Raw genomic sequence first — 14,495 nt, 5'->3', positions numbered from 1 at the left:
ACACTTCACACTTATATTTGCCTTGCCTTTAGCTAAGGCTCCTTTATTCAGGACATTTCATTACGCTCCGGCCTCACCGGAGCTCCGGCTTCACCGGAGGTCGCCAAAACACTTCACACTTATATTTGCCTTTCCTTTAGCTAAGGCTGGTGTTTATATTTATTTTAAGGGCATGTCACTGCTTCCCCGACCCTTGGAGGTCGGCGGATTGCTTTAAGTTAATTATCCTTATGTCATTAACAGACATTAGGTGCATTACAAATATACAAACAATTGGATATTAAAGTGCCAACAATGGTATGGGGCGGTATCAACTTGAAGTTAATATTCGGTTGTTTGGTCAATGCAATATGGGTGCTTAGGGAATTCAGTGAGTGCCGGAACTCTAAAATAATAGGATTTTTATCCCCTTATCAGAGTTTCAAGAAACACCAGACTCATGTCTCCTTTCTTTTACAGAAGGCCCGTTGTACTGCTGAAGGATGCCCTGCCTCGTTCAGCGACCCCGTTGGGCATGACCTCTGCCGGTCTCATGCACACTGCTCCATTCCCTTTATCCAGGAACCGGGACAGGCCCAATACCCAGTTTGGTTCCCGGATTTGTGCTCGCTCTGTTACGAGCTGTCGTCAGTTCTACTGAATGATGATGTAAGTGGGTTTTCCCTTTGTTCCTTATTTCTCATTGGCAGACACTAATATAGACATGAATTTGATATACACAGTATATTTTGGAGGGCAAACCCCCTCCTCCATCACTAATCACTGCAAATCTTACAGGCCGATGATGTCTCTCTTCGTTCAGCAAGGGCTACTCTTCGTCCGTGGGTGTCGGGCTTTGGCAGGAATGCCCCGTCTGGCGCACCCTATCTCCTCGATGGGGACATGGCCTCCCGCCTCTTCCCAGGCTCGACTACTGCTGCAGTCTCCCCTGACCTTGCTGCCCCTTTAATTGAAGAAGTCAGGGCTACCATTTCCGTGGAGGACGAACCCCTCGTACCGATGGACATGGCTGGTCTGGATATAGACGTAGAACCCAGGGACGAGCAGGTAAGTGGTGCCGAGTTGGTGGAAACCCTTTTCTCTCCTACTCCCTCTCCTACCTCTTCCTTTCTAGGTTTTGATAACTCTAAGGCTTCTCCTCGGGATCCCTCTGCCTCCGTACGACCCAAGGTGAAGCCACTTCGAACTTATAAGACTTCAGCTTTGCCAGTATCAACGTCACCGGTCCCCGGACCCTCGACAGCTCCTGATATTCATATTGCTCCTCGTAAAACCACTACTCCTAAGAAGTCTAAGTCTACCAAATCCAAGAAAAAACCAACGGGTGGCTTTCAGGTACCCTGGGCTGATCTCCCCATCCAACTGATCAAAGGATTGGTCAGGGATCAAGTTCAACATCACTCTGGTGCAATAACAGAGATTAAGGATATGATGGCTACTCTGATCCGCGCCGGAACTCAGTTTCCTCCCCCTTCTGCTCCAGACGCATCGAAGCTGCCGCCCTTCGATAAAAACAATCCTTGGCGGTTTGCCTTGCATGCTCCATTCGTAGATGGTTCCCTAACTCTGGAGGGCATGGGCACCCGCCCTCTAGAGGACCTGGAGTTCTATCCCCCGGGCCTAGCATTCCCGTTCAATGGTTTTGTACGGTTAAAGGAACATGCATTGGTCCGTATGGACAAGGTACCGAAGGAAACAGTCATATTTCCAAAAGAGCAGGCCCAGGCTATCTGGGCCAGAACACTATCAGAGTGGGGGTGTATTAACTCCAAGCTCACCCCACACAAAGGTTCCTACACTATTCTTACGACAGCGGCCTCCATCTCTTTGCCGCTCATAGACAAAGTCACAGAGCTGACTATACAGGCCATCAAGGAAGGCTTTTCCATGCCGGCTCTCAAGGAGACGGACCCCACCTCTTTGCTTATTCCGGGTACCTCGGCAGCCTGGGATGCTGCGGCTTCTACCTTCACGGTGGGGAAACTAGACCCGGACTGTGCCTCTACTCTTTTCTCTGAGAAGCTTCCCAGATTAATAGAGAGTCTTCTCAAAACTGAGTTCGAGACCCGTACTAGACTTGCTAGGTCCCTCCAATCCATCACCTCCATGGAGTCCCTAGCATCTCTTTACCCAGAGGAAACGCTGTTCAGAGTCGCCACAAAGAACCAGCTGCTATCCTACCAAATAGACCTCCATGACTTCTGGTCAGCTCGGGTTAGTTGCAGGAAGTTCGTTCTGTCGGAGGCCACCATCAGGCATGAGCCGAACAGACTGATAGCGTCCTCCTGCTGGGGTAAGACCCTCTTCCCTCAGACCGAGGTGGATAAGGTTCTTCAGGACGCAGCGAGGGCAAACCAGAATTTGCAGGTAAGGTGGGGTCTCTCAGCCAAAAAGAGGTTTGAACCCCAGAGACACACGTTCTTCAAAAAGAAGCAGAGGTTTAGTCCTTACAAGGCGGCCCGGGGTACCTCGTCCCCACAGCCTTCCGCGGCCTCGACTTCTCGACAACAGGCGCCTCCTCAGCAGGTAGTCTACCTCGCTGCTCCCCCTGGTACACAGCCCAACCCCTCTTGGATGCCCTCACCTGCATACAACCCTGCCTACGAATCCTCCGGTTCCTTTCGTGGATACCCAAGAGGGAGTTTCAGAGGTAGAGGACAGTTCCGCCAACGCGGCGGGCCTAGAGCAAGGGGTTCCCGTGGAGGGAGGGGCCCTAAGTTCACTCCCTCCCAATGATGTGATGCCGGTAGGAGGGAGACTTTATCACTTCCGGGACCATTGGACCTTCAGTCTATGGGCTCACAGCATAATATCAAGGGGCTTGGGTTGGAAATGGTCACAGGGATCCCCTCCTCCACCGGTGACCTTCTTCCAGAGACCCACTCCCATCCTGGAAGAGTACACTGCGGAGTTACTCAAGAAGAGAGCAATCAAGCGGGTTCGATCCCTGAAATTCCAAGGCCGCCTGTTTACAGTCCCGAAGAAAGACTCGTCGGCGTTGAAGGTAGTTCTGGACTTGTCGAAGCTCAACTCTTACATCCTTTGCGACAAGTTCCGTATGCTGACTATCTCTCAGGTACGGACCTTACTTCCCCATGGGGCCGTCACCACCTCTATCGATCTTACCGACGCCTATTATCATGTCCCAGTAGCTCGAAACTTCTCTCCTTACCTAGGCTTCCGTCTCGGCAAGAGAGCCTTCGCATTCAAAGTCATGCCCTTCGGTCTCAGCATTGCCCCCAGGGTATTCACGAAACTGGGGGAGACGGTGCTCGAGCAACTCAGACACCAAGGGATACAAATCGTCGCCTATCTGGAAGATTGGCTCATTTGGGCCCAGTCGCACCAGGAATGCAACAGAGCTACGTCGAAGGTACTCCATTTTCTCGCCAAACTGGGCTTCCAAGTCAACCTCCGGAAGTCCCACCTACAACCATCAAGCCTCTTCGAATGGTTAGGCATCCGTTGGGACCTCTCAAAGCACAAGCTCTCCCTTCCTCCCAAGAAGGTGAGGGAGATAGCTTCCAAGGTCAGGAACTTTCTCAAACACAAACAGGTGTCCAGAAGAGCTTTAGAACGAATCCTCGGCCTACTCCAGTTTGCTTCACTGACCGATCTCCTATTAAAAGCCAAACTCAAAGACATCAATCGAGTTTGGAGAAAGAGGGCGACAATACCTTTAAGAGACAAGACCTCGAAGATCCCCTCTGTCTTGAAAATGAGACTACAACCATGGTCCAATCGGAGGAACCTCTCCAAGTCGGTTCCTCTACAGTTCCCCTCTCCACAACTGACAATTCATACCGACGCGTCTCTGAGTGGTTGGGGGGGTTACTCCCAACATCAGATGTTTCAGGGCTCTTGGTCACCCGCCATGAGACAGTTCCATATCAATGTTCTCGAAGCCATGGCGGTGTTCTTGACCCTGAAGAGAATCTCCCCTCCGAGGTCGACCCACATCAGAGTAGTCTCAGACAGCACGGCTGTAGTCCACTGCCTCAAGAGGGGGGGGGGTCCAAATCACCCAACCTGAATCAGATCCTGGTCACTATCTTCATCTTGGCAGCCGACAAAGACTGGTTCCTGTCAGCAACTCACCTAGCAGGAGTCCAGAATGTGATAGCAGACTCATTATCCAGGACGAGCCCACTGGAATCAGAGTGGTCCCTGGACATGCACTCCTTCCGGTGGATACTCAGGCTGGTTCCAGGTCTCCAGGTAGATCTATTCGCGACCCGACTCAATCACAAACTCCCATGTTATGTGACACCGAACCTGGACCCTCAGGCTTATGCCATGGACGCATTAACCCTGGATTGGAACCATTGGCAGAAGATCTACTTATTCCCTCCAGTGAATCTTCTACTGAAAGTCTTGCACAAACTCCGCTCCTTCAACGGGGCAGTAGCTTTAGTGGAACCTCACTGGCCAAAGAGCAGTTGGTTTCCTCTCCTCCTCGAGTTGAAACTCCGTCCCTTCCGGATCCCATTCCCCAAACTGACCTAGGTGGTCCAAACTCGGACTGTGTCAGATTCCTCAAGGATAGCCAAAACCCTAACTTTGTGGATTTCATGAAGTTTGCGGCGCGTAGGGACGCAAACATCGACCCAGATAATGTCTTCTTTATAGAATCAGACAAAAGGGGACTCAACGATTCGCCAATATGATTCGGCGGTTAAGAAACTAGCGGATTTCTTAAGGACTTCAGACCATTCGGTTATGACTCCTAATTTAGCCATCTCCTTCTTTAGGTCCATATTTGACAAAGGCCTAGCAGCTAGCACTGTAACCACCATTAAGTCAGCTCTGAGGAAAGTCTTCCTGATTGGGTTTAACATTAACCTGGCGGAGTCTTATTTCTCATCTATTCCAAAAACATGTGCTAGGCTTCGACCTTCGGTTCGTCCTCAAAAGGTCTCTTGGTCTCTAAATGATGTCCTCAAACTGGCCTCCGACACGGACAACGAATCCTGCTCTTATATCACTCTTCTTAGGAAGACTTTATTTCTAACAGCTTTGGCCTCGGGTTCCAGAATCTCAGAACTAGCAGCTCTCTCACGAAACTCAGAGAACATGGATTTCCTCCCTTCAGGTGAGGTACTTCTTTCACCAGACAGGGCGTTCCTAGCTAAGAACGAGGACCCCCAAAATAGGTGGTCCCCTTGGAAGATTATTCCTCTTCTCCAAGATACTTCTCTATGTCCGGTCACCACTCTCAGGGCCTTTTTAGCCAGGACTGCTACCCGATCGTCTGGCCCCTTGTTTATCAGAGAACAAGGAGGTACAATTTCCATACGTGGCATTAGGCAACAGATCCTATACTTCATTAAACAAGCCAATCCGGGATCATTTCCCCATGCTCATGATATCCAATCGATAGCTACCTCCATCAACTATTTCAAGAATATGGACTTTGATAACCTTAAGAAGTACACGGGTTGGAAATCTCCTATGGTCTTCAAACGCCACTATCTAAAGAACTTACAGGCTCTTAAATACTCAACGGTTGCAGCTGGGAGCCTTATCTCTCCCCATTGATCTTTTGTTCTTCCTTTCATCCATCTCTTCTCTTCTCCCTCCTACCCGCCACTCGCACCACGACGCCGCTTCCTTGGTGGTTCGTTAGCCCTAAGTTTATTACATATTAGGTTAATATGATTGTAACTATTATTGTTTTCCGTTGTTATAAGGTTGGGATATTCTTAGCCATGTCAGTTTTGTTGCATGTTTTCCTCTGATACTCAGAGGTTTCCCTGTTATCATGTTTGTTTAACCTTACTCTCACTATGCCCTGTGGTTAGTTTATGTTTTATGCCTACTTACCTTAATTATATATGATTTTCTTTACATGGTGTTGTTTCTCTCCCCTTATTAAATTAATAGTTATTGTTGGGCTTGGAAGGCTTTCTCTGGTACATTTTCACCGGGCGCCACAGGTTGACCCAGAAAAGGGATTTTGATGAAGGAAAAATCTATTTCTGGGGAGAGACCTGTGGCGCCCGGTGAAACCCTTCCCCTTTATTTTACACGATCCCACCCTTTCCTTTCCAAGCCATCATGGCCAATACAGAAGGATGTTGTTCAGATGGCGCTCGCGTCGTGGCGTGGGTGGTGTGGTGCTGGGGGTTTGGCTAGGGCCTTTGTATCGGCCCATCCCTTTGACAAAGGAATTAACTAAATGGAAGACAACCTGTGAATAGTGGATTTCACGCGCCTTTGCTTTATACACGACACCCAAAAGGTGCTCGCGTGAGGGTTGTAATCTCAGCATTCTATGCTTTTATCTTTCTCTGGTATAATTGGAAGGTTTTATCAGAAAAGATATACAAGAAGGACTCTTTCACCGGGCGCCACAGGTCTCTCCTCAGAAATAGATTTTTCCTTCGTCAAAATCCCTTTTTAGGGCTAATATTTTCTTGAAAATAATATATTTCCTTTTATATTATACAAATTGAATACTTTTGTTTGTTAAGTTGGTATTTTCTTTTCATTTCTTGAGAGAAACAAAGAAAATGTATTTACATATTTTGCAAGTCATTCTTCGTAGAGATTACTGTATGTCACGTGACTTGTGACGTCATGTATCTGGCGGAAGCGCGCTGACAAACCGAATGATTTCCTTTCATTGTTACAGAGTAATCTTATTACAGCATTCCCATCATCGAAACACCCAGTAACAATATCAAGTGTTTTAGTGGTCTGTATCATTAGTTATAAGATTAGTACAACTTACCGTAAATTTAAGAAAAAAAGTCTGATGATGTTATATTTCTGGCGGAAGGCGAGAGACAAATCAAGAGATTTCCTTCCGATGCGTTACTATTCCCATAATTGAAACATCGAATGATGATATATAGAATTTTTTAATAATTTTCAAAAAAAAAATATGAAGATACAACTGGATTAAAAACAAAAGAGAGAGAGAGAGAGAGAGAGAGAGAGAGAGAGAGAGAGAGAGAGAGAGAGAGAGAGAGAGAGAGAGAGAGAGAGCGTGTTCATTTTATAACTAATAATAAGGTCTATAAACGAACTGTATGGAAAATGTGAGACCCTATAACATATTGACGATGATGTAATATGCATTATGAAGAAATTTTGAATGTCAAGAAAATTATATAAATCAGTGTTATTCGCACTATATATATGTGCTCATAATAGTAATACGGCAGCGTGACCTTGAGATCAGCTGATGCCAACCGAAAGTAAATTAAAAGTATTTGTTGATTATTGATATGCTCAAGAAATTGAAAAATAAAATATAAATGTTCTTTAATAAACCACAATTAAACACAGTAATGTCTAATGAATTATAAAGGCTTAATATTGAACTACAATACTGTATGAAGCTTTAAAAATGAACTACCCGTATGCGATTGCGAGGGCAAGCACACACACACACACAGAAAGAGCTACAACGATTTCGCATTATACCTAATGATTAGACGAAGTGTATGGAAGCTGATTTCCTGTAACATATTGGCGTTGATGTAATATTCATCATGAAGATATTTCTAATAAGTTAAGAAATGATAAAAAAATATGCCATACGTATGTACGCCATATTTTGATACGGTAGGTAGCGGCACTTTCAGATCAGCTGATCATAACCAAAGGTAAACAAAATTTTCATTACTCGATTGTAAAATGCTTCCAAAATTGATGAATAGAATACAATAAAGGGATTTTGATGAAAGGAAAAATCTATTTCTGGGTGAGAGACCCGTGCCGCCCAGTGAAATGCTCCTTTAACATCATTTCTAAGGTAAAAACTGCTATGAATTTACCAGAGAAAAATTTGTATAGGAATGCTAGGTTAAACCCAGCTCGCTCACCTTAATAAGGTTGTCGGTATAAATACTGGGGCGCTGAATAAATCACAACCAGAGGCCCTCGCACCATTTAGATATCTCCTGTCAACATCCCCGAACAGCAAGGTGCCGTTCAACATCCTACTACTACTAGCAATCCCACGCCAGTGACGTCTCTCCTTTTTCATAGCACCACTATTTAATCCCTATTTTGCCTTAGTGTGTGAATTTCGCTGGTTTTTTCTGGATTACCTCAAGATGTTGGACTCCAATGTCACTCCATCTAAGTTGAGTACCAGATCTATGAGTTTTTGAGATTTTGGAGGGGGCCTTGCCCTTTTTTGCTTATATTATAACAGTTTTATTTTTTACGACCCCATGTCGGTCTTTCAGGGCCCTCCGGCTCCCTCCTCTCTTCTCTCTCTCTCTCTCTCTCTCTCTCTCTCTCTCTCTCTCTCTCTCTCTCTCTCTCGTTCTTAACGATTTTCAATAAGTCCTCCATACTGATTGTTTCTCGTTATGAACCTTATGGATATCCACGGTTCACACACCGTATTAATTTTATATTGTCCTGTTTTTTATGATAACAGTTATTACATACTGTATACGTGTGCGTATTTTCGGTAGGTTGGCATGCCTGATCGCCTTCGGCGTTCTATTTCACATATTATTTCTTGGATTAATCACGTTCGCCACGCCACGGACTTGCTTATCATTTTAACGTCATTTGTTTGCTTGCATTAGCTCGAGGGGCTCTCATGAGTCAGATATTACATATTGGTTTTCATTTTGTAAGCACTTTACTGACCCTATGTTATGTTGGTAGCCCCTGCCTACTCCCAGCGCTGTCAGGACTTGATTTTCACCTGTCTCATGTTCGCTTCCTCGTTTGTTTTACGATTGATGTTTAGCTAATTTTATTATTATTATCATCCAGCATGCCTTCCTATCTTATTTTTACCATGCGTTTTGTTTATTATAGTGTTATTAGTCCTTCCAGCGTGATCATATCAATCGTGAGTCTGGCAGGTTGGTATACCTGCTATCGCCCCCACTCCTATACATAATGCATTTATAGAGCATGATGATATCCTATGAAACAAGAAAATGGAATAATGATAGACAGTTAGAAAATATTGACAAAATATGATCCAGATGATTGCCGAATCATAAGCGTATCAAAATAAATCAACGGAAACTTCACTTTTCTAGTTCGACATACGGCTAATTCGACTTACGACTTACCTCTCTGTCCCTATCTCGGTCGTAACTCGAGCAATACCTGTATGTATATATATATATATATATATATATATTATATATATATATATATATATATATATATATATATATATATTATAATATATATATTACATATATCTTATTAGTTCATTTATTGATTTATTTATTTTATTTGAATGGGGTGGGTATTTCCACATTCGTTATTACTGCCTTCTTAGATGAATGGGAGAAGGGATCACGGTTGGGAGATATTTGCAATCAAAGCTATATGTGAAAGTATTGGATGATATCAGTCATGCCAAAGATGGTTTGGAACTTTTTGACGGAACTATCCTCAAGGGTTGGGTCATCGAAAAGAGGTGTGACTCTTGGCTTCTGGCAGGAAGCCCATCATTACAGGATATGGGAGGATGATTCCATGATTTCTTGGTCTCAGTCCCAACAGGCGGGTTTAGCTCACACCTGTGCCTCTATATCTGTTTTACTGCTGTACTTTGGTAGGGTATGGAGTGACCGTCTGGTAAGTATAGTCTCATTGGGCCGATAGTGGAGAATGCTAATTTCCTTTCCAACGTACAATGCTTTCTTAATATTCTCAAGCAGGTTAACCAACCAACAGCAAAACCCTAAACAAATTAAAACAGCCTTCTGTTATAGATTCTGCTGACAATGACCCACCTCCCCTGTATATTCTGACTCCCCCCTCCCCCGGGCACTGTTGACGATCTCGCAATTCTATTAGGGAAAATTATGTTGCTGACTTGGAACAATAAAGTACCACTCCAATGTTCAGAAATTAAAAGCCATTCATATATGCAATTTGGCATATATATATATGTATGTATGTATGTATGTTTATATATATATATATATATATTATATATATATATTTATATATATATATATATATATATATATATATATATATATATATATATATATATATATATATATATATATATATATACATACATATATATACAGTAGGGTCCCGAATTATGCGAGAATTTGGTCGATGAAAGGCCTCGGTGTAATTGGAAATTCGTATATTTCGAAACACATCATGGCGGCAAACAGCAACCTACCCGGCCATTTTTTTTTTCACTCCATTTCTAGCTTTCTAGCTATATATATACTGTATATACACTGTGTGTGTGTATGTATGTGTGTATGTATGTATATATTATATATATAAAACATATATATACATATAAAATATATATATATAAAATATATATATATATATATATATATATATATATATATATATATATATATATATATATAAATATATAAATATATATATATATATATATATATATATATATATATATATATATATATATATATATATATATATATACTGTAGCTTTTATCTTAACAATACTGTAAGAAATCCTTCTTATAGATTTTTTTTTATAAAATACTGTACAAAATTTCTTTTATGGATAAATAAAACAATAAAAAGTTGTTAAAGTTTTGATAATTTTATGACTAGTATTTACTACTGTACTATGCATAGCTTACTGTTTTCAGTATTTTCCGAATGATGTAGAATTATTTCCTATAGATACAAAAAACAAAAAGGGTTTCAAGGTTTGATACAGTACGTATCTAGCAATAGTTAAAAATTACAGTATAGTACTGTATATCCATGATGACACTCCCACACGTAAAACACGGCCACTAGGCGCAAGTGTGCACTAGGCTGCTGTACGATAATCACGCTTTTTTTGCCCTGAGCGGTCATTTCACTAATGATAATTTTTCAAAGTTAATATAATTTCTTTATGCTTATAATTCGTAATTATAGTTAAAAGTAGGGATATTAATTAAATGGTTGAGTAAAAAAAACAATTAATACTACTATTATTTAATTTCAAATGGCTACATAATACTGAATATTCTAATGGGTTCTTTTTATCTTCAATCGTAAATCTTACGCCTGGATAAGCAACAAAAGGAAAGGAATAGGTCTCTCTCTCTCTCCTCTCTCTCTCTCCTCTCTCTCTCTCTCTCTCTCTCTCTCTCTCTCTCTCTCTCTCTCTCTCTCTCTCTCTTCATATCGTTTCCTGTATAGTTTTCAAATATGTTCGTCATACATTTGTACATTATTTATCCACTTTATTCTCTCTCTCTCTCTCTCTCTCTCTCTCTCTCTCTCTCTCTCTCTCTCTCTCTCTCTCTCTCTCTCTCTCTCTCTCTCTCTCTCTCTCTCTCTCTCTCTCTCTCTGCGTTTCCTTTCCCTTTATAGTTTTGTGAAATTTCGTTGTCCAGTCATTCGGTAATGTGAAGTCATTTTCGCTTTCGACATCGAAAGAAAACTTTGTTTCTTCAATATACTCATCACTGGAGGATTCAGAACTAGTGCTCTCATTATCAAACAGGTTATCATTATCAAAATCCACAACAAGAATATCATTTATTTCATCTAAAGAAATAACCTTCCTCTTTAGACCTTTCATTACAAAAGGAACAACAAATAACCACTTATGCATGAACGCCCGAGCGCACTGATAGGAAACCAGTTCAAACCAGAGTTTTGTAACATCAAGCTACCTTCAGAAAAATAGTTGCCAGACATCATATAAGTTTCTATTCACAGTCCCCATATGCTGAGAGTGTTGCCAAGTGGTGATCCTATACTTACTATACGAGTAAAGTAACATCACGAGACTGACGGCTTGTAAAAGGCAATTAAAGTCATGAACGGAATATACAGTTGAAGGCGGTACCGAGTAGATCGTGGTGAACGGTTTATCACGTGGGTGACGCTTAACAGGTTAAAAAAAACATTTTATATAGTTCGGTATTTTCTCTATCCATCCTCTCCCAGAAAACCTTCAAATGTGAATTATCGGAATGTGTGCAGATCTTGACAGTGCGATAACTAGTGAGCGACTGAGAATAAAAAAAATAAAAAGCCCGATTGACGAATGACGATGCTGATGAAGAGGATATCGAATACCGATTTTTCCCTAATTGATTTTTTCTACGTTCTGTCTAATCCAATGTACAGTACATTCTTATGTAAAGGGCGAACCCCAACATTTCTTGATGCTGCTACACTTTAATTATAGATATTTTACCACCTATTTATAATCTTTATTTATAATAACGTCTTTAGTAAAAGCTCTTCAATATCACTTTCAGGAGTAAATGCGTTTATGATCGACGATGAAACGTAAAAAAAAAACGTTTTCCTTTTAAGAAGGCGTTTTTTTTGGGGAAAAAAAAAAAACAACACGAAATAAAATTGCTCATATTTCATATATTTTGATTTTCTAAGGATAAATAAAACATTAATTATAACATTATTATTACATAGTACCTGGTAAGATATCTTTTGCCGCAAAAGTTAACCTATAGACAGATGTTAAAATTGGTTAGCGAGTTCGTTATGATCAGCGATCATCGTACTAAACAAAGTAATGGGTTTGGTTGTGGTGACATGTTTGGCAGTAGCATGATATAAAATAGTCTTTATTTTGATGGTTTTAAATTAAAGTTTAATGAATAAGGATTTTTCACCATAATCACAACATAAGTATAAAAATTAATTAGTACAAATATGGAATATTATACATATAGGTGTTGGACAGTTAGGCTAGGCCTAGCGACAAGTTCACACAACAGATGGGCAAACCTTAACATTTTTCATCCAAAACTAGTCTTAAAATGTTTGAACAGAAATCTTTCTCTGACATTCTCCCCCCCCCCTTCTCAGACATCGGGGAACCATCACCCCCCCCCCCCCCCAATACAATTAAGAAAACAATAGATTTCCTACGCTTCGCGGTGCTTGACTCGCGGATTTAGAATGCTCCTCGCAAATACAGGAAAATTAATTTTTAAAAACTATCGATCGCGTAATTGAGGAATCGCGTAATTAGAACACGTGTAATTCGGGACCCTACTGTATATATATATATATATATATATATATATATATATATATATATATATATATATATATATATATATATATATATATATATATATATATATGTATGTTTATATATATATATATATATATATATATATATATATATATATATATATATATATATATATATATATATATATATATATATATATGTATGTTTATATATATATATATATATATATATATATATATATATATATATATATATATATATATATGAATATAAATATACATATATATATATATATATATATATATATATATATATATATATATATATATATATATATATATATATATATATATATATATATATATATATATATATATATATATATATATATATATATATATATATATATATATATATATATATATATATATATGAATATAAATATATGTATGTATGTCTGTTTATATATATATATATATATATATATATATATATATATATATATATATATATATATATATATATATATATATATGGGCTCAGGCCATGTCGTCCTGATGGAAGTTCCTTATGAGTAGCTTCCTGGGGTATATTTGACTACAGTGATATTCCCAGAAAATTTTACCTTAAGGTACCCAGAATTCTAACTCCTGGAGCGAATATCCCTAACTCATCTTTATAGGGATATCGCACAATATCAGAGGACGTATTCTTGACACGCCACATAGCTATCTTCACCCCGAATAGCGTTAACGCTTCGAGAGGGAAAGTGGCAAGAAAACGAAGGGGAGCCGTTATTAAGGTACCTCTCCCTATTGTTTTGAGTCTATATATGACATCATCATCGGCACCATGTTATTCCTTATCTCGTAGCTCTATAGCTCGGTGATTTCCCCTGTGCTCTCTCATTATTTTTGGATTTATTCGCCATTATAATTCTTTCACCAGCCTCTTCTGCCTCTGGAAAGTTGAGTATTATCTTTACTTTGTATAAATGTAAGCTGCCCGTTTTTATTTGAATCAAGGTTAAATTAACGTAAACAAGAGCTGTTGCCTAACCGGAGGCGTCATGGGCGCTGTCATTCGCTATGCACAAGTCATTTAGTTAGCCAGAACGACTTCCCCGGTTTATTAGCTTTAATAAATTTTGCTATTTAGCCTTCCTGCTGGGAATTCTTTTTACTATGCCGACAGTATTCGTCAGTTTCGGCGATTTAGGTAACCGATCCTTGCTTACGCTAGGCTTCTTAGCCTAAGCGTTTTGCTGTTAGTACTTTCATGCATGATTGTAATAGACTTTCCTAGTGTGATAATTTTATTGAAGCTCTAGGCATTAATTTATACATGTAAGATATTTACTGAATAAAATTTCCTCTTCCAAAGATTGTATACGAGAGAGCTTCGGTGATTTAGGTAATTGATTCTCACTGCGCCTAGGCTACTAGCCTAAGGGGCTTTAGTATACTTTCATACACATCCCCGATTGTTCTTTTTCTCCTCTGGAGGTCTAAGAGTAATCCCTTTTCCCTCTGAGTTAGCCTAGGCT

At 40.2% G+C, this 14,495-nt stretch overlaps 2 protein-coding genes across 6 annotated transcripts in view; both read left to right on the top strand.

The window, feature by feature from the left end:
* LOC137620760 (TGF-beta-activated kinase 1 and MAP3K7-binding protein 1-like) overlaps window positions 1-14,495 on the top strand; it is an 827,205-nt gene that overhangs the window by 610,795 nt on the left and 201,915 nt on the right. The window lies entirely within an intron of this gene.
* LOC137621218 (uncharacterized) lies at window positions 448-2,776 on the top strand. The gene is made up of 2 exons (XM_068351620.1): window positions 448-648; window positions 778-2,776. The coding sequence occupies exon 2, from the start codon at window positions 883-885 to the stop codon at window positions 2,734-2,736; it is 1,854 nt and encodes a 617-aa protein (XP_068207721.1). The 5' UTR covers window positions 448-648; window positions 778-882; the 3' UTR covers window positions 2,737-2,776.

Source organism: Palaemon carinicauda, chromosome 27 (assembly GCF_036898095.1).
Source record: "Palaemon carinicauda isolate YSFRI2023 chromosome 27, ASM3689809v2, whole genome shotgun sequence".
Taxonomy (NCBI): Eukaryota; Metazoa; Arthropoda; class Malacostraca; order Decapoda; family Palaemonidae; genus Palaemon; species Palaemon carinicauda.
The sequence above is the reverse complement of the archived record's forward strand: the minus strand, read 5'-3'. Positions and strand labels throughout refer to the sequence as shown.